A 20945-nucleotide genomic window follows, 5' to 3' on the forward strand; every position below is an offset into this window, starting at 1 on the left:
AAATTTTAAATTCTAATATTTTTACATGTGTTAGCCAACATATCAGCAATATAGCTAAGTATCCAAAAATAGGAAAATTAAAAATATTTCTCTTATATAAAATATCTGTTGTTTAGCGTGGCATCCACGTGGACAAAAATATATATATTTTTATAATTCATAAAATAAAATATTTTAAGATGATAAAATACAAAAAAGTAAAAACCTCTCTCTCTCTCTCTCTCTCTCTCTCTCTCTCCACAATCTCTAAATCAAAAACAGCAATGAGAAGTAGAACGGGAAAGCCTTAAATGAGTGTGTTATACACTAACAAAAAAAGGAGAGTAAAAAAAAAAAAAAAAATGGGGTTCTTCTTTGAAAACGCTCTCGCTCCCCTCTCAATCCCTCGCGCGTCTCCTCCTCTTCTTAGCACGCGCAAACCTACGTTGAGAAATAAGCGAAATGGCGTTTCTGAGGTAATAAAATCATGGCAAAAGAGAGTGTATCCATCCATTTTTCCAATTTCTTTTGCAATTTTGCGTGTTGCGTATGCGGTCAATTTGGTAGGTAATATGGTATCAGAGCCAGTATACTGAAAAGTCATTTTCATTTGAAGAGGTTGTGGGTGCGATTCCCAATGTTGATAATCCATTATATTCTGTGTCAGTAGTACTTAGAAAAGATCAATCTAGTCGGAAATGACTCGAGAGTAGCTCTTAACACTCTACTCCGGTACATGGTAGATATCAGATGAATCATTTCATGCACACCGCCTGAAAAGCATGAAAAGGTAACGTGTAGCACGTCAGTAGGGGCATTAATGGCTGGGGATTAGCCCTTAACGTCCTACTTCGGTGCACGGTAGATATCAGATGAATCATTTCGTATATACCTCCTAAAGAGCCTGAAAAGGTAACGCCTAGCACGTCAGTAGGGGCATTAATGGCTCGGGATTAGCCCTTAACGCCCTACTCTGGTGCATGGTAGATATCAGGTGAACCATCCCACCCGCACTGTCCGGAAAGGTAACGAAGGAGACAACAAAATAATAGAGAGATGACATGCCATAAAATGGCAAAGTGGGGATTAAATTAGGACTTTCTAAAACAGAGGGGACTTAGAACTGACTCTGATATCATATTATATATTCAGTAGAAAATGATTCAGAATTAGTCTTAATAATGGCTATTCTCGAACCTTTTCATGCCAGATTGATGTTTTCGGTAACATTTGTTTCATTAGATGGTTTAAGGGTTCTGGTTCTGTGACCTGTTCAATATTGAACTTTTGATGCATTATTTATGGCTGCTTACTTTTTATAGTAATTTTCATTACATTATGTCTGATTCCAAAATTCGGCGGACGCCTTCTGTTAATATTGCAAGTGCTTTGTATCCAAAAATGAGTGTAAGATCTGTAATCTTTATTTATCTGTGTAGAACTTTTGTATGAACTTGACTGTGATAGCTAATTGAAACTCTGCATTATGCTTTGTTGTAGTATATATCTGGATTTTTCTTATTCAACTGAGATATAATTTTACTGTAAACTTTTTCGTACATCATTGTTATCTCTATGATAATTCAATTATATATTTGCAATGTAATGATTCAGGCATTAATTGGGGATCTGCATGTATGTGAAATCAACACCTTGGCTTTCAGATCTCAAATTTCCCTTGGCAATTGGATTTTCGTGCGAAGAAAAGCATCCGGTGGAGAATTGGCAAGTTTCAAACTTTTCAAAAGTGAGGTATTAAAAGCTGGATACGAGTCCTTACATTCTGCTGTTAGCTTAAATTGCAAGACCTGTTGGCCGAAAGTGGAAGATTTGTTGGATACTGGTTCATTTCGCCTCCAGAAATATCACTATTATGCGAGTATAGTTCCTGACTTCAAATCCTGCTAGATAAAGTGCTTTGTGACTACTTGAAAGTTTGTATCCGAGGTATTACATATCGTACAAAGGAAAAAGTTACCTTTTTGATTTCCTCTTAAAATGGCTGATACATGATCTTTTCCAGATGTCAGGTGTGAAACTGCAAGTTTTCACCATTTTCCAAGCAGAACTATTCTTATCATTGGAATATCTTGACCTTGGTAAATGGGTAGCAGCTATCGAGGCCGGTGCTATGCTCGGAACACATCTCATGATATTATCAGTGTTTATCAATTTCACTTCTATTATTTTCCAGTACCTTGCTAGTCGTATTGTCATGGTCACAGGAAGGAATCTTGGTGAGGTACCCTTTTTTTTTTTCTCTCATTTTTCTTCCTTCTATGGTGAGTTCTAATGAATTGGTTCTTTCATTGTTCACCATGTTTAATGCTTAATTTTTTTTATTAGAATTTTTCATGTAGTTAAAATTGAGATTTAATTTTGCGTTCTTACTTACTGACATTTGCTGAATTCATCTTCTTAAATTTCTCTGTAAATTATGAACTACCCATTATCTTTTTCGGCAAAAGATTTGCAGCGAGGAGTACAGCAGGTTGACATGTGTAATTCTCGGTGGTGTAGCTGAGCTATCCATGATTGTTTCAGATCTGATAACGGTACTCTTTTATGCTCATGTGATTGATCAAATCCAACTTTTCATATTGTTGTTCAAATACTTATGTCTATGATATAAAATGCTAGTTTTTAACCGTTGCGCATGGATTTCAACGATTATATGGGCTGAGCCAATTCGATTGTGTCCTTTTATCTGCTATTCTTCCTCTTCTAAGTCCTTTTACTTGGACCCTCCTGGTAAGCATATCTCATTTAGTTTCCAAATATCATGTGGTGCTTTATTATTTGATTTTTCATGGTGACCTTTACGTATGATTTGTAGGGTTCTTTCAAAGAGTCGATATATATTACTATATCAGGTTTCACATTGCTCTTTTATCTTCGCGGGATGCTTGTCAACCAATTAGATGTTTCACCTGTCACTTATGCTAAGCATTCAGGATTGAATATGGAAACTATTTGTTCAGTGACTGCTCTTCTTGGCTCAAATATTATGCCTCACTATTTTTTCATTTACTCTGCTATATTGCAGGTAAATTGTACTAAGTTCTACTCATATCGTTTGCATGAGCTTTGTGGTCATTCCCCTCTTTATTTGGTTGGAACTATTATAATGAATACATGCATGATTGTGAAGATAATGTTGCTTCTATCACCACCTCAACATTATTTCATCTTTTTTTAAAAGATAACCTTTAAATACTTACGATGTTTATGGGGATAATCAACCACTCTATTCTAACACATCGCAAGATTTGTGTATAAGCCTATTGGTTGGCTTCATAAATTCTATCATTCCTGTCAAATGATTCATCGATTTCAGTTATTTCCATCTTATACATCCTCTCTTAATACAAATATGGTGCACATGGTATTTGAATTGTGAACATTTAATTCATTATATTCAATTGATTTCACTTGGCATTATTTAGCTTTTATCTGAAAGTGTTTCTCTCTTTCGCCAGATAGCTATGCTTCAATTCAAAGAAGATCATTAATTAATTAGCTAATTATCTTTTTATCTTTGATGAACTATCTATGATTACCCAAATAGCCCAAGTTCCATTTTAATTCTTTCAGCAGCGTCTTCAGTTAATTCTGAGACGTGACAATTTCTCTTTTTTTATTGCTTCTTCTTAAACAGCAGCAAAGCAGATCGACAAATTTTTGTACCGGCAAAGATGTTCATAAGAAACTTTTCACCATAATACCTAATTTTTCTATAATTTTCTCGGTCAACTACATGTTGATGCGCTCAGCAGCAGCTGCATTTGGTAACACTGGCCATTTTATGCCTACTTTTCAAGAAGCATTTATGTTGATGGATCAGGTTATGTATTACTTACACATGCTCTGTTATTTTCTGATTTTCTCAGTCAACAGTCAAATTTGTATTACTCGAATTCAGCATGTATTGTTTTTACATGGATAATACCAACCGTTCAGAACTTGGTTGATCACTAGATTTTGTCCAAGTGCACGGCATGTTGCATAATTATTGATATCGTACATCATTACCTGCCTTTACACCTTAATCTTTTGATTGGCATCTGAGTGTCCAAGTACTCATATTGAAGATGATTACATAACATGTTGTAATTACAATAAATTAATGCAAAATTCGTTACACTTCTAAGATAATGATATATTATAAGTTGTTTTTACATAACATCCCACATTTCCATGACTTTAGGTTGTTTATGTGTCAAAAATAAGTTCTTTGACAAAAAGTGAATGTGTCGATTGCTGCTTATAGCTTTGTGGATCCTTACCAGCATAGTCGGCTGAAGGCTTGATGGTTGGTACCCGAGGTCATTCGAAGCCTACTTGCATCATATTTATAGCTAAATTCATTTTTTTTGTAAATGAACAAAGCAGGTAGCAAGCTACCTTTCTCTTTCAATTACATAAAGGCTTTGTGGATCCTCATTGTCAGCACATAGTTGATGATACCACAAAAACTGAACTTCTTTTTTGGTCTTACCATTTCAAGAAGATCTGTCACATGTGTTCTTCGTTGAAATGCATGCCTCCAATGGCCATAGCTGATTTTGTGGCACACAAGTAGGCATGGAAGGATTGCAGGGCTTCCGCAAGGACATTTTCTCTTGATGATCGAAAATGAAGGATGTAAGTTTGTAGCATAATTCTTCAATATCTTATATGTGTTGTAAGCCGACACGATTTGTAGATACTATATACCTGCAATATCCCCATGTCAAAGCAGAGAGAACCAATCTCATCATGAAAGGAGATTTCTCCAGCTTCGTTTCTATGTCCAGGGTTTTCATTGTCATTTATCTTTAAATATGGCATGATGGCATGACGGCATGATGACTTGGAAGAAAGATTATGATTGGTATTAGTGGACAATAAATATTCAGCCGTCTAATATATTTCTGGCTACTGTAGATCAGGCAAGACTAGTCATCTAATTTGCAAAAATAGTTGATCAGTCAGTTGTAGTCCAGCAGCCATAGATGCTTCTTCCTCAGAGCTAACAAATTAATCCGGCTCTGATACAGTTGTTGGGATTATACATCTTTTTAACTTCTGACCTACCTCTTTAGGTGATCTGAAGAATTCTCCAAGGAGATGCTTGGAAGCAGGAGAGAACATAGTGGGAAGAAAAACAAAGAAAATGATGTTGGCTAGGAAACCTTGCTCTTCAGTTTCTATTTTAGAACGATTATAAAGTGCCCTACGTGTAGGGGAAGGTTGCTAAATAAGGATAAAATCCCCAGCGGGTGTTCTAATCTCTATCCTAACTCAAAATTTTATGATCTATACTTTCCTTCTATGGAAATTGAGTTTTTCATGTTATGTCTAACTTCAGCGAGAGGAAAACATTAATTTTGACTATTGGTTTTCTGCAGTTTTTCTAGATAAAAAGTTATTACAGCAAATGACAGTAAAAAAAGGAGAAAGCCGCTTAGGGAAGGGTCAACCTTCAGACCTTTCTCCCTTTGGCGGAAAAACGTACTAGGCTGCAAAGAAATCTTCAAGTGAGGTATCCTATTCACTCGGTGATAGGAACTCGGTTGAATATGGTCCGATAGATGGCGTGATGTGACCTTGTTACTCGCAAGCTATCTGGACATATACGCCCATGTTTCACGCAAAGAAATAAGGGTTAGGGATTGTTTTTCGCAGAATCGTTGGTATTGGAATATTATAAACTTAGTGGTGGTGAGGAAGCTGAGGTGCTAGAGAACTCATGAGTGCAACATTTCAGAAACTACGGCTCAAACTTCTAAATGACTAATGGCCGAAAGCTATAAAGTAGAGATGGACTAACTCGCAAACCTTCATGATGTGATCACTTTGTGCCATGCTCATAGATGGTGGTGTGACGAATTCCAATACTCTCTAGATCTGAAAACTAAAATTTCTGATGAAGGTGAAGATATTTACATGGTTGATCTTAAGGAAGAGAGTTCTGACGGCGGATAACTTGGTGAAAAAGGGTTTGGTGGGCGAACAATCTTGCGCATTATGTCACGAAGAACTGGACACTGTCGACCACCTATTCGGTGACTGTGGATACAACAAGTCCATACTCCTTAGGATATTGCATGATGAGAAGCGAACCCAAAATTAACTTGTGTGCGACTTGTGGGAGGCAACCAAAGAGATTAGGGATGGCCATAGGAGGAAGCAGGAATTAACTAAACTAGCAGGATCTTGGTAGGCTATTTGGAGTGAGAGAAACAATACCATCTTCCAACAAAGTAAAAAGTCGGTCTAGCAGGTCCTGAATGAATTATAGAACCTTTTAGAGTTCTGGTTTCAATGTTTGAAATGAAGGGTCCTGAGCGAATCAAGTCATAGGTCTCGTATTATAACTGAGGGTGGGTTGTGTTTCTTCCGCTTCTTCTTTCTCTCTCATTTTCTCCTTTTGCTTGTTTTTTCTCCTCCTCTGAGGCCATATTGCTTCACGTTTGTTGCTAAGTTCATTAACCTTATTGAATGAAGCAGGTAGTATGCTACTTTTATCTCACGCAAAAAAGAAAAAAAAAACTTTGACGGTGAATTTGAGGGTTAAGCGACTTCTGAAATGGTGCTCAACTACCAGCCCTTTTGGATATTTAGAGCTTGGTCGGATGAAACAAGTCTTGAATTGCCTCAATCAGAGTCCCTATAAAGGAGATATGGCCTTCATAAGTAGTAGGTGTCATTTTGGGTCAATAGGCTTCGTTTTTTATCGAGTGGAGACAATTTTCCTAGACATCCGACTAAACCATTTTCCTAGACATCCGACTAAACCATTTGTGTAAACCCAACCTTATCTAGATTCTCTCAGATCACTAGGGATAAGTTTTTTTTCCTTTTCTTCTAATAGAAGAGTCTCCTACTTTAAAACCCCAATTACACAAAATATACAGCTATCAATTCTCATGCACCCAAACTCAGGACAAAGGTCCTTATTTACGCCCTATTTGGATGGTAGAATAAGTTACTTAGTGATATCCTATTTAGCATGAGGATTTTCTATTGTGATTGAAAGTTAGGAGTCAGATTAATTGTTTACAATGGAATAGCATATTCGGCCTTCAAGTTCATTTTTCGGAATAAAATAAATCACCTTGTTGGCAAAATATGCTATCCTACGTAATCATGGATGCCAAGGCCTTTCCAGGATCAAAAATCAAATTCCTACCTTCCAATCACACAAGAAACTTTCCATACCGAATAAGTTATCATCAGATAATTTATTCTGCAATCCAAACAAGGCCTTATGTCCACAACATTAATATTGTTGTTATTGATTGCTAATCTTAAATTAGAACTATTTGTTTGAAACCTATAAAACTAGAAAGTTGTTGAGTATAATCAGTCTGCGACATCCAGTTGACTACAACTTTCCATATGAATAATGGACTGATAGCGCCATTTAGCCGATAGATCATGTCATTCCCAGTCCTTGTAAGTAGGACAATCTTGGCCCTTCGGTGTTTGTAATAGTAAAGAGCAGTTTTAACAAGAAAATTTGATTTGTGGAGATATTCTCTAGGAACCAATAGCACCCGCAGTCATGACGCTCCCCTCATGTAATAATTGCGAGGTTAGTCGCCTTTATGGGGTACATTGAGTATAAATCGTCCGAGTCGCTATGAATTCAACGAAAACCATTATTAGAAACTTTTACTATCTTACCATTTGCGACGCTATTGAGAATCATTTGATCCAGTGCATCAGAAAATCCCTTCCACTATATCTATAGGGATATCTATCTCCTTTTCTATCACCGGTATCTACAGAAGCCTCAATGTGCCATCTTTCGTCTACCGCCTAGGACTTTTTCACTTTGATTTCCGTTTAGTAGTAAGCAACGCCAGGCTTCTGGTGGCATTTCCAATTTGCCACCGAAGTGACATCTTTTACCCTTGGTAAGTTCTATAGAACTTTATGTTACTTCTCTAATCTTGTAGGAAACTCGGTTTCTTGACGACAACAGAGATAAGTCAATATCAAAGACAATGATTTGGCATTTGATGTTTAGTGGCCTGATCACATGCTACGACATATTTTGTCTTCATGGATCAAGCAGATGTCACGAGTCCAAGAAGTTTTTTTTTGAAAAGTTAGAAGGCCAAAAGTAGATGCAAGTCTTGTAGACCATGGTGTGGATCAAGGGTTTTAGCCTCAGTTATTTGCAAGAAATCAATGGAATGTAAAGGAGAAGTGAACTAAGATCAGATAAGAAATCCTCACTATTCACATCAGTGTGTAAGGTTTCTTCTCACCAGAGTGTTTATTTAAACTGAGGCCCTGAAATAGAATCTCCCAAGATTTCGTAAACAAAGATTAAAACTGTTTTGCATCTTAGTATGGAAATGGTCAAAAATAACTCAAAAGACATAATTTTTCCTTACATAGTAATAATACAATTCATATATAATTATTTCTGTATCTCTGCAACTATGAGGTAATGCTTATTGATCGTGAACCTGGAGTAATGCGCGTTATGAGAAATATCCATAGAACCTTGGCTTCTAACATGATGTATGGTAACTTACATAATAGCTTGTTTACGTATATGTGAAAGTTCAATGAGATGTCATAAAAGTTTAGATGTATAAAATTGGCGCTGATCGATCTGACTAAGGCTGATCTTAAAACCCCTGTTTTAGGGGTATTCCGCCTTATATAGAAAGATGCTAATTGTTTATAATGATAAATTGCTTGAAGTCTTTAATTATAATGCCATGCATGGAATCAAGGCCTTTGTATTTTGGAAGTGAACAAAAAATGGAAAGAGAATATAGTGTTTTTTTTTGTCCTTTTGAGAGGAAGGTAGCAAGCTACCCGTTTCGTTCATTATTTTTTTAGAAATTAACTTAGCTAGAAATGTGAAGCAACTAGGCTTCAAAATTGAAATCTCGGGTACCAACCACCAAGCCCTTAGTTAACTGTGCTTGATACAGTCGGTAAAAGAGAATATAGCCTGTCACTTTCTCTAAGTAAATGTATGTACTTGATGGATGATAGCTTAACATAAAATTAGCATAATATATTATTCCTATATATCGATATACTGAAATCTATGTTTCTAGGTTACCTGATTTTATATTTTTTTTTTCATTTGTCTTAATATTTTTGCGTATGTTGAACTTGAAATTTTGATGAAGCTTATTTACTAAAAATTGAAACTGAACCAAATACTTGAATGCTTCCCTCTTTGTAAATGATTGCAAAGTTATCTTGCGCAGTAAATTAAAAAAGTAACTGAGATAGATGGGAAAAATTGAAAGCATCTATTGAGTAGTTATACAAATGCCAGATGATAACTTAAACAGTTTGTTGCTTAACCATGACATAGTACATATTTATAGTATTGATATGATTATCACAAGCCTCTTGTATAGGTTTTCATTCGAAACTTTGTATGCGAAACTTAAAGACCTTTACCAAACATTGATGATGACATAATCCTGCAATTTTCTAGATATCACAATCTTTTGTAGCTCTATTGATCTTCCAGTCGGCGAAATGAAAACTAACAATCAAAAAAGTATAAACTACATGGGGCATAAAATTAATTAAGAAAATCATCTAATTTAAATTCTCCTACTTCATGCGGTGAGAAATTCTTCTAGGCCTCTATTCTAGGCCTCTAAGTACTTTCTTAGTCAAACTAATCCAAAATTGTGCTGGAAAATCAGATTAGTATTGCATAATTAACTTAACTATCTAGTAAATGGTTTGATGTTTTTACAATTTCAACTTTTGCAGATCTTTACAAGTCCGACAGCAAGTTCTACTTTCGGTGTTGTTTTCTTCATCTCTAGTCTGGTTACATCTGTAAATCGGAATCTTGGTCAGCAAGTGGTTTTACATAATTTATTTCGCATTGACCTACCTGTTTCGATTCATCACCTTATAGTGAAAGCTCTAGCCACCATTCCAGCTCTGTTGTTCCTACGCAGTATTGGTTCAGCGAATATCTACCCTTTGCTTCTTTTCTTTCAAGTCATTGTAGCTATTCTGCTGCCACCATCAATTCTTCCTCTTTTGCGTATTTCGTCGTCAAAATCTCTGATGGGTGTGTTCAAAAGCTCAATGCTTTTAGAAATTCTCCTTTGGCTTGCATTACTTGTCATTGTTGCAACAAATATCATATTTATCGTGGCATTGTTGCTCGGAGATAGCTGCTGGTTTTCTGAACTGTCGGGATTCCTCTATGTTACTGTTCTTCTTCTCGCTTTGACATCATTGGGCTTTACAATTTATTTGGCCTTCGAACCATTAGCATCAACAAAAATTAGACCAGAAATGCAGATTCTCAAGTGGGCCACGCAAAATGATCAATTTGATCTGCCCAAGAGTAACGAAGAGAAGTTCGTGGATAATAAGAATGCATTATATCATGATCAAGCTTTCGCAGAACAAAGAAAGGCCGAGAATTCCCTGGAGATTGAATCTGGTGGACCAGTTCTTCTGTCTAATCTTGATCAAGTTAATACAGTTACTGGTTCTGAATTTGATGTTAAGGAATGGAGAGATGAGCCTTTTGTTGGGGATTTTGTTAATGAGATTGCTCGGCAAAGTGACGAATTCAAAGCCCCAAGCGAGAGGAATGAGGAACTAGAAGTGTTTGTGCGTGACAAGAAGGCTGAAGACACCAGAGACATTTTCAAACCTTTTAGCATTCCAATTATTTCACCTTTCGGCGTGAATCAATCTTCAAATAATGCGAGAATAAAAGGTAACATTTCTGGTGTTGTTGAGAGCAAAAGTACAGCGGCAACTGGACTTAGTCGTTCTGGGCGACGCAACTTGGCGGCCATTCTTGACGAATTCTGGGCGCACATTTTTGATTTACATGGGAATCTAACAGAGAAAGCAAAGATCATAAGAGCAGATCTTCTACTTGGATTGGATATAAAAGTACTCTCTGCAGGAAAAGAAGCTTCTCAGAAGAATTTAGACTCTGGAACTCCTAATATCGACAAATCTTCTGTTACTGAATCTACCGGGCCTTATAATGATTCTTCTTTGGTTGTAGTTAACGTCCCCTTGGGCTATACGAGGAACATCCCTACATCGCCTGCTGTTGCCAAGCTGAAAAAGTTAATCAGGCTTTCTTTTCTCAATGGACGAGGTGACCAATCTGAAGAAGAATTGTCAGAAAAGATTCTGTCTCTGGATAAGTTGGCACATGAACAAGCAAAGAATCAAAATATCCCCGTCGTAAAATCGGGAGGTTTTTACTCGTTAGAATCAAAACTAAATGAGAACTTTTTGTCTGAGCCAATCAGCCCGATAGTGGACTCGCAACCTTTCTGGGCTACTCAACCGTTGGAAGGAATATTCAGCACGACGATTTTAGCCAGAAAGGGAGAGAGGCCCGGCGAATTCAAAAGAGCTTTCACTCCAAAGGTTACGTTTCCGTTTAGAGAAGCGGAAGGCTTGGTTTTATTCTCTCTCCGTGTTTGCTTCGGCAAGCTTTTGAATTTGGACGGTTCTGATTGGTTGTTCGCTCAAAAAGGAGGTTATGATGAGGAGCTAATAGACTCAGTGGCCGCGGCAGAGGGATTTCAACCAGGAATGGACAAGGCTTGGAAGGGCACTGAGGACGAAGTCGTGAATCTCTGGTTGTCAATTCCTAATTGTGGCGACAAATGTGTTTGGCAATCTCACCTCGTTGTTAGCTTTGGAATATGGTGTATTCACCGTATATTGGAATTGCTTATCGTGGAGAACCGGCCTGAGTTCTGGGGAAAGTACACCTATGTTCTTAACCGGCTTCAGGTAAAGCGAATATTGAACCGCCGCATGCATTTAAATTTCGAGTAGCGTTCTATTTTGCTCTTTGAAGGAGCACTAACAGCTTTTTCTCAACAAAAATGTTCCAATAAGTTGCTGCTGCAGCAGAAGCAAAGTTCAAATTGAAACTACTGATCTTTTACTTATCTTATGACCGTTCGCTGTTTCGCTACTTCCTGAAATAGAGAAGTTATTTCAGAAGTCTAACTAAATAGGCACGTAAACATTGCATACTAACTATTTACGTCGGATGTAGGGCATACTTGATCCCGCATTCTTAAAGCCTCGCATGTTCCTCGCCCCGTGCCATTGCCTCAACCGCGCAGAAATGAATGTAAGTTGGACTGAATCTACTGGCGCAAACTTTGTTCTGCAAATGCTTAAGGACGTCGAAAGTGCTATATCGGGCCGTCGAGGCCGAGCTGGGACTGCAGCAGGAGATGTTGCATTCCCGAAGGGCAAGGAGAATGTGGCGTCGGTCGTCAAGCGCTACAAGCGCCGGCTTTCCAAGAAGCCATCTGGTGCAAATTAGAAGCTGTTTTTTTCGAATCTCGAAATAATTCTCCATAGTTTGGAGTAACTGAGAATAAAGTTTGGTGTTTCTCATCATGGATTGAAATTGAGGAACATGACTTGCTCTGGTTGTTCATTAATGCCAATTAATGAGTTGTGCTTTCATGGTGGTTTTGCTTTTAATTCATGATGGTTGCTTCGATGTCGATCGATGAACAACTACAAGCGAAAAAAATTCGTGTTTTACTGAAACAATGTAACCTCTAAACTAAGGTTTTAAGTGCCCGTAGGCACAGGCCGTATCCACCATGCTGTACCGTGCCGGCAAGTTTCCGGCACGAGCTTGTGCCACGGCACTTAAATCCTTATTCTAAACCCCCCTACTACAATTCTTTTGCAAATAGGTGCCTAAACTTTCAAATTTTGCAATTATATTCTTTAAAGTTTAGCCTTTCTCTTAATTAAAGTTATTAATTACCCAATCATTTTAATCGTATATATTGCATATAGATATATAAAGTTTTAGAACACAAACTTTTTTTGTAATCTAACATATAAAAAAGAATAAAATTAAAAATCTGATTCAATCTATTCTTTGCTCGTCATGACTTAAAAAGACCACCTGAGCAGAGTTTTTTTATTAATAGGCTTAAAAAATATTATAATTATTAAAGTAGTTCTTTAAAAAATTTATTTAGAAAACTAATCTTATGCGGTGAATGATTCATTTTTTTTAAATGAGATAAATCATTCACCACTTGCTCAAATGTTAAAATTATTTTCACTATTTATTATTATACACTTTTTTGGAGGACGGGCGTAGAAAATATATAAATATGGTAACAACAGTAAATCATTCACAATTCAAGTTTAGTTTTATAAATAAAAATTAGTAAACTTCAAATACCATCCATGTGGTTTCATACTTTTTCATTTTAGTACCATATAATTTAAAGTGTATCACTTTAGTACCATATGATTCATTTTTTTTTCCTTTCTGTCAGCACCTTGGTTAACTCCCAATTAAATCATATACAAAGAATTTCAGATACCCCACCTATAATTTATTGAATATTTACCTTAGCATCCTATAGTTTACCGAATTTTTCTTTTGTACCGTGTGGTTTTACCTTTATGATTGATATAATGGAAAAATTAATAGAGAAGATAATAAAAAAAAAAAAAACAAAACCATAAGATACTATAAAGTGATATATTTTAAATTATAGAATACTGAAGTGAAAAAGCGTGAAAACAAAGTGGTGATATTTGAAGTTTTTTTAATAAAAATTTTGAATAAATTTTTTTATAATTAAAAAATTTTGTCATGATAGTTGCTCAATCCACCTAAACGATGCCACGCGGCACACATCATGTAGAGCATTTATATACCCACTCTTTAAAGTCAATATATAATAATAATAATAATAGTAGTAGTAAAATACAAATCCCAAAATACTCTCTCTCTCTCTTTCTCTCTCTCTCTCTTTCTCGGTGCTCTCCGAGGTTATCCTATATTTCTTATTCGAGAATAAAATAAAAAAAAAAAAGGTACGCTGTTTTAAACCCCAACTCAATTCTCTGTTTTCCTTATTAATTCCCTTTAATATTTGTGCAATTAATTCCCTTTTTATTATTTTTGGGGATAAAGTTATTCCCTGCTCTGTGGAGCAGTAATAAGGGGATATATCCATGGGATTCGTGCTGGTGATATCCCTGCCGTTCCTTCTCCTGATCGCGATCCTGGCCCTCGGTTGCTACTTGCTGGGCCGCGCCCGGGGCCGGGCCGAGTTGGGGGGCCCGCAGTTCTATGGGCCCCCGGCCCCAGCCCCGCCCCTCGCGGCCCAACCTCCGCCTCCGGAGAAGTAGCGGTGTTGCAGTGGCTAAAAGCACTTATTTTTAGTCTTTAAAAAGATCGAGAAGATCTAAAAGTACTTTCGGTTAGTAATACTTTTATATTTTTAAAAACTTTTTATATATATATATAAGCTATGACTTTGGCCACCGCGCAACCAAACTAGGCATTAGGAATTTTCGTTCCTGATGTGTCATGGACTTTTTCTTTTTCCGTGAAAAGATAGGTGTTCATAAATAAATGGAAGCGGTCTTAGTAATAATGTAAGAATTTGTATGGGATTGTCGATGTATTGGTATATATTGTATGAAAAACTTTAATTGATTTATACATGTAGTCTGTAACGTTTGTTATAATATCTGATTAGATCTATATTCTCCCCGCCCGACCCGGCTTCCGATATAAATCGGAGGCCCGTGCTAGCTGGCCTGTCCTTGCCCAGTCAATTTGGACTGGGCTTGGGCCGAGAATCGGGTCGGGTCGGGTCCGGTCGGGTCGGACTCAAATTGGCCAGAGGTTTAGTCAAGGTGATTTTTGGCCGAAGAAATTCTAGACACCGAAAGCAGAAGCTTCAATTTTTCATAGCTGTGAATGCGGAAATGTATAATTGTTTCTTTCTTATTTATTTCTTGTCGAAACAAACACCAAACGGTACGATTACAAATTAGCACAGTTAATTGCTTTAATTTTGCACACAAATTAGTTGCAAAAAGGATTGCAAAATTTATAATTATTAACGAGTTCTTAAAATTTGGTGGTTGAAAAGCATTTTAATGTCTAGATTAAATGGTTTCAATGAAACTTAAAACTTCGACCTTATCTTACCTCTCACTTAATAGGTACATGGGTTCATTAAAACTAGAATTTGATCTTTTTTTTGTGTCAATAATTCACTATTACATACGAGATTTATCGAGTAATTTGATGCCTTTATTGGCCTTGAAATTAATACTAAGACCGTCAACGAGCCGAACACGAGTGAGCTCGGACTGGCTGGTGTTCGTTTGTTTATAAACAAGTCAAACATAAGCTGGCTCATAAACAATAAATTAAATTGTCAACCTTACTACTGGGTAAAAAGTTGGAAGAAAAATAAATAAATAAAAATCATAATCTAATAATTAAAATTTATAAAATATAGATCTCTTTACATACAACGGTGGATCTCCAGCTCATTTTGAATCGAACATGAATTAACTTACGAACAGCGAGATGGATTGTCAATGCCATCGATTCATAGCTTGTAACAAAATAACTTTTCCTTAAGTTTGTCTTTAATTTATTTTCAACGAAAAAAAGCCTTACATTATGTTATTTTTCTCTCTCTCCCCCCTTTTTTTATATAAATTTTGTTGAGCATAGACACAAAAAAAAACAAAAAAAAAAAGCTAAGCTGGCACATCCATAGAGTCAACATTTTGGGTTATATTAACGAGTTTTGCATCAAGAAACGTGAAGCGTATGTTAACTCATGACCAGTGAAACTACCTACCAATCTCTCCTTATATTATTATATAATGTGGATGTAACAGATATGCATGTGGGGTTCCCATGATACCACAACACCATCAAGGGTGGAGAGAGAGAGAGAGAGAGGTTGGTGGATCGTACAGTGTAGGTTATGCCACCTAACTAGCATCTTAGGATGCCACGTGGCATCCCTCTCTTTCTCTATCTAGAAATTCTTGCGTAGACCTGTTCCTCTCGATTGTCAGCAATAAACCTTCGAGTGATCAGCCATTTATGCCATCTCTGTCGCATGTTTGCTTATGTTCTTTTTATTTTTCTACTTTAAATTACAATTGTTGTAACTATTTCTACCTACATCATTTTTTATTTATAGTTAGTGTGGTACTAGGTCCAGTCCTAAGCCCTCTTTGTTTCAGAGACTTCGATTCGCATTCTATATCCCTATTTTATAACATATATTTTTATTTGTTAATTTTTATATTTTTCTCTTTTGTTATTTTTTCTATTAATGCATATAGTATGATTCGTCTGTTCTTCATAATACACATGAATAAAAATGTTAAGATTATCTTTTGGATTGTTTAGTATATCCGGTCTATCTTTTGGATGATCAACAATCATCGATCTCTCTCGCATATTTGATAGATAGAGAGCAGCTAGTTGTTAGATAAACTTTAATACATTCTTTTTGTTAAAAACTGTACCGCCCCAATAGATGTACGTCGGATAGAAAAAAAATTTTGATTGAAAATATAAGAGATTACGTGCCCTAATAATAGTAATTAAACTTAAGTATTTTGGGACAGTGATTTGAATCTAATGAGTTATTATTGCTAGCTAGTCTAGTCGTTACAAAAACACTAGTCAAATAATATTACACCGCATAACGCCACATACACCTTGCAATTAAGCCAGACAATTTTTAAAAAAGAAGTTTAAATTTTAAAGGCTGAAAATTACTGAAAATCAGATGGTAATTAAACTAAGAAATGGAATAATAGTAGATTCATTAGCTGATTCATGCTGGCATGGTGGACATGGCTCATTCTCTCTCTCTATATATATAGAGAGAGAGTTGAGCTAGAATATTCCCAAAAATATTGAATTTGTAGCCCTTAGATGGAGTGATGTAGGGGTAAGATGATAGTGGTTGGTGGAATAGTGTTTGATTTAAAGACTATTACTAGTTAAAGGGTAGATTTAAGAGTTACAAATCTAAAAGCACTAAGGGATTGGTATTTCTAAATGTATACTAGCTCAATTATATATATATATATATATATATATAGAGAGAGAGAGAGAGAGAGAGAGAGAGAGAGAGAGAGAGTTGAGCTAAAATACTTTTAAAAGTATCAAGAGAGTGGTGCTTTTGAGTTTTTAGCCATTGGATGGACAAATATAGAGTTGAGATGATGATGGTAGATGGTGGTAGGTGAAATAATATTTGATCCAAGAGTTATTAGTAATGAAGGAGTAGATCCAAGAGCTAAAAACCTAGAACCACCAAGGAGTTAGTGCTTCTAATAGTATTCTAGCTCAATTATATATATATATATAGAGAGAGAGAGAGAGAGAGAGAGAGAGAGTTGTGTTGGTATGCTTATGGAAGCACGGCGGCCTCCGTGCTTCCAAGTCGTTTTCGATGTTCGGACTTTCGAATCGACGATCGGCTCCGTTAGAGTTGATCTAGAGTATTTGAAATACTTAGAAAATAAATTTTGCTATTTTTCGATATCATTTGCCTAGTGATCGAAGGGGCTCAAAATCAATAATTTTAACGGCCGTGGTGAGCCGGTTACAAATTTAACGGTGTAGAAATATCCAAATCACATGAAATTTTGATAAAAAATTCTTTATACCATATAAAACAAGATTAATAATTTTAATCTAAAATTTTAATGTCATATCATCATATTTTGTAAGATTTTTATTTTCAGCTGTTGATTTTGAGCCACTTCGATCACTAGGCAAATGATATCGAAAAATCGTAAAATTTATTTTCTAGATACTTCAAATACTCTAGATCAAGTCTAACGGAGCCGATCGTCGATTCGAAAGTCTAAACATCGAAAACAACATTTGGAAGCACGTGAGCCCTCCGTGCTCCATAAGCATCCTGCCCACTCATTATAGAGTTGTCTGGTATGCTTATTGAAGCACGGAGGCCTCCGTACTTTCAAGTCGTTTTAAATATATATATATATATAATATAATATATTATATATAATTTTCTTCTTCTTATTATTTTTAGGTGAATTGTAGGAACCAACCCAAGGACATGAACCATGTGGGCCACCAAAGGAATTTAATAGAAAGTACTGGGAAAGGTTTGAGAACCTGCTCTCTAATAATTGTTTGGTAAGGGTGGGGGGAGAGAAACGAAGAGGAAGAGGAAAGGAAAGAGACAAGCATTTCCTTGTCATTTCCATTTACTTCTCCCTTTCAAATTTTGTTTGTGGAGTGTGGTTGGTGGAGAAATATACCCTCACCAAACACCAAGCAATTATTACTTAGATTTGGTCTACCACTTAAGTGGCAAACCATATCAAATAAAATCCCACACCAAATCTTTTCAAGTAAAAAAATTCTCCTTGTTTTTATATCCTATTATACATAAATACAAGAAAGCTATACTTTCAATAAAGAATATAAATAAATCCCACACGAACAAGTATAGTTTAAGCTCAAATTATTTCACTCGTAAACAAGTCGAACTCAAGCTGAAACTTTATTTAAGAGTTTAGAAAATACTAATATAATTAATTTAGTTTCTAGCAAGGATTTAAGTGTCGTGGCACGGGATCGTACCGAAAACTTGTCAGCACGGTGCGTGCCGGTCACAAAAAATATATATATATATACCAACACATAATGGCATAAAATGTTTATTTTATTTAGCAACAAAATATGTCAATTATTTATTATATATTTTTATTAAATTTTTTAAATTTTATTGAGAGAATTGCTTACTAATTTTAAGTATAGAAAATTTTGAGTTGTGTTCTCAGTACGGGCTGTATGGTGCCGATATTTTGTCAGTATGATACGGTACGGTGGATACAGTACGTATCGATGGGCACTTAAATTCTTGATTTTCAGCTACTAGACTGGGTTTAGGCAATATTAATATAATTAATTTCTCCACCATTCACCAGAATATTAGTTATAATTTGTGGCTGCTTCTGGTCCATTCTCCAATTGCATGCCTTCAACCATACACCATTTGAAGTCATTATTCTTGACCATATTTTAGTCAAGAGAAATCACTGCCTACACCCGGTGCACCATGCCATCCCGTACACCGCAAGACCTTTATTCATCCAATAAAGGGCGGAGCCAGGAAAAATAAAAAATAAAAAAGCAAGGTGGCCGCGATTGGTATAATAATTTGATTAGCTTAATGAAATAATAGTACTAAAAAAAAAAAGGTATAAATAGATTTGAGATGAAATAAAGTAGGGTGCATCAAATATATACATGCACTGGGCTAAGAGACCATATTTTCTTAAAATCAGGTAATTAAACATGCACATGACTTCTTCCGTGCATGCATCATGTGTAATGAAAATTGAAATATGAAATGAGATGGATGTCCGATAATGTGCAATATGCACGGGATTACAGGGTGCACTTGATGTGGACAATGATTTTTTTTTTCTTTTTTTGTAAATTTGGTCTTTTCATTTTGGTTGGTGAGGAGTTCCTACATACATGCATGTGCACCTATATACCCAATGTTCAAAGGTGTCAAACTTGTAGATTTGGGTCAACATGGGTTGTTGTGTGCTTAGCTTGGTTGACCCAAAGATTAATTGGAACATGACTTAGGCAAGTTGAGATGGGTTTGGTGGTGAAGGTACAAAATCTAATTTCCTTTTGATACTGCTCATTAATTTTCCTCTGTGTGTGTGTGTATATCTTTTCATGTGCTACACACATTGACACATGCATGATTACCTCAAAATAAAATAGAGCCAACTTGAATTTGTTTTACCTTTTTTTAAAAAAAAAAATTGTTTTTTTATGTTGTATTTTGTTTAATTCTTAAATAATATGATAATGCATTGCCCAGAAATTTAGATTCAGAAACTATACTGTGACAGTGGGGCATCAATTATTGTGCTGCAACCTATAGCCCTAATTAATATATAGCAAGGCAGTGTTGATTTGACTAGAGCTTCTGAAAAAATATTATAATTAAATAAAATTATTTTAAAAAATGCTATTTTTTTTTATTTATGACTGTTTTTTCTTAAATGTTTAGACTTATTTTTTTTAATTTTCAGAAGTTTCTGATGAAAAATATTTTAGATATTTTGTTTGCGTAGCTTGTATCTGGGGTAAAAATATATATTATTTCATAAGCTGGCCTCCGTACTTTTAAAAGCAGGTAAATAACAACATTATATTATAGTACCTTTTTAGGGAAAAAAAATAACATACTGTTTCTTTCTAATTTGGGTCCTAAATTTGTGGCTTTTAACTTATTTAATTTTCTCTTATTTATGTAGATTATACCTTAATAAAAGGAGTATTTTTATGTCTAATTGTGTTACTCACTACATGTGACCTGATCTCCTATAATAAAATAATATATACAGCTAGGACCCAAATTAATTAAAAATACAAAAAGCTAAATAATATAATATTCTCTCAACTACCACACATTATTATATGAAATGATATCTCAATAGACTAAGTCTAGTGTAGTTTAACTGCTGTTACATATGCAGTGTCCTTAAATTAAACAAACCAAAAAAAAAAAAAAAAAAATTTATTGGTCACCAACCAAAACACAAATTGTTAAGAAGCTATTTAAGTCACAAGTAGTTTGTTGGACCATTAGCTAGCTACTCATGACACGTAGAAAATTTTTCTCTGTGCTCGGTGCATCTGTATATCTCGTGCACCGTCATTTTATCAGCTGTTCATTTTATCTTATGATTATATCTAATTCTCGAGCAGTTTTACTGGGCTACTATCAGAAGTAAATGGATCGGTTTACTACCAATTTCTTTTCGATAATATAGCTTCTAAATCGATGATCGGCACCGTTGAATATATGATAATAGTGAACGGATTGGTTTACTGTTGATTTTTTTTTCGATAATATAGCTTCTAAATCGATGAGCGACACCATTGAACATGATCTGGACTATTTTAAATTATTTAGAGATCAAACTTTATACTTTTTCGACATTACTAACTAAGCGATCAAAGGGTCATAAAATTTTCAATTTTAATGGCCGATGCGGTGCATTTGCTTATTTTTAACTGTATAGAAGAGTCCAAATCAACTGAATTTTTATTAAAAAACTTTTAAAAACTATTTAAAACAAGATCT

General features: G+C 35.4%; 1 protein-coding gene across 8 annotated transcripts; it reads left to right on the forward strand.

Moving 5' to 3' along the window:
- Window positions 229-12459, forward strand: LOC109707756 (protein ETHYLENE-INSENSITIVE 2-like). Of its 8 annotated transcripts, none has more exons than XM_020229280.1 (9): window positions 229-455; window positions 1594-1731; window positions 2003-2221; window positions 2448-2534; window positions 2620-2730; window positions 2816-3025; window positions 3641-3823; window positions 9730-11748; window positions 12020-12459. In XM_020229280.1, exons 1-9 carry the CDS (start codon window positions 291-293, stop codon window positions 12293-12295), a joined length of 3408 nt encoding a protein of 1135 aa, XP_020084869.1. In that variant the 5' UTR covers window positions 229-290; the 3' UTR covers window positions 12296-12459. The 8 variants fall into 8 exon arrangements, with proteins under 8 accessions (XP_020084869.1, XP_020084868.1, XP_020084872.1 ...); XM_020229279.1 differs by having other exon boundaries at window positions 230-455; window positions 3638-3823; XM_020229285.1 differs by lacking the exon at window positions 229-455 and adding an exon at window positions 989-1004 and having other exon boundaries at window positions 1594-1858; window positions 3638-3823.

This window comes from Ananas comosus, linkage group 3, assembly GCF_001540865.1.
Source record: "Ananas comosus cultivar F153 linkage group 3, ASM154086v1, whole genome shotgun sequence".
NCBI classification, from domain to species: domain Eukaryota; kingdom Viridiplantae; phylum Streptophyta; class Magnoliopsida; order Poales; family Bromeliaceae; genus Ananas; species Ananas comosus.

Bases quoted from the DNA above. Each gene is read 5' to 3' on its own strand.
- LOC109707756 (XM_020229279.1), top strand. From the start codon at position 291: ATGAGTGTGTTATACACTAACAAAAAAAGGAGAGTAAAAAAAAAAAAA. The intron at 456-1,593 runs GTAATAAAATCA...GTAATGATTCAG, and splicing joins AGCGAAATGGCGTTTCTGAG to GCATTAATTGGGGATCTGCA. The intron at 2,535-2,619 runs GTACTCTTTTAT...ATAAAATGCTAG, and splicing joins TTGTTTCAGATCTGATAACG to TTTTTAACCGTTGCGCATGG.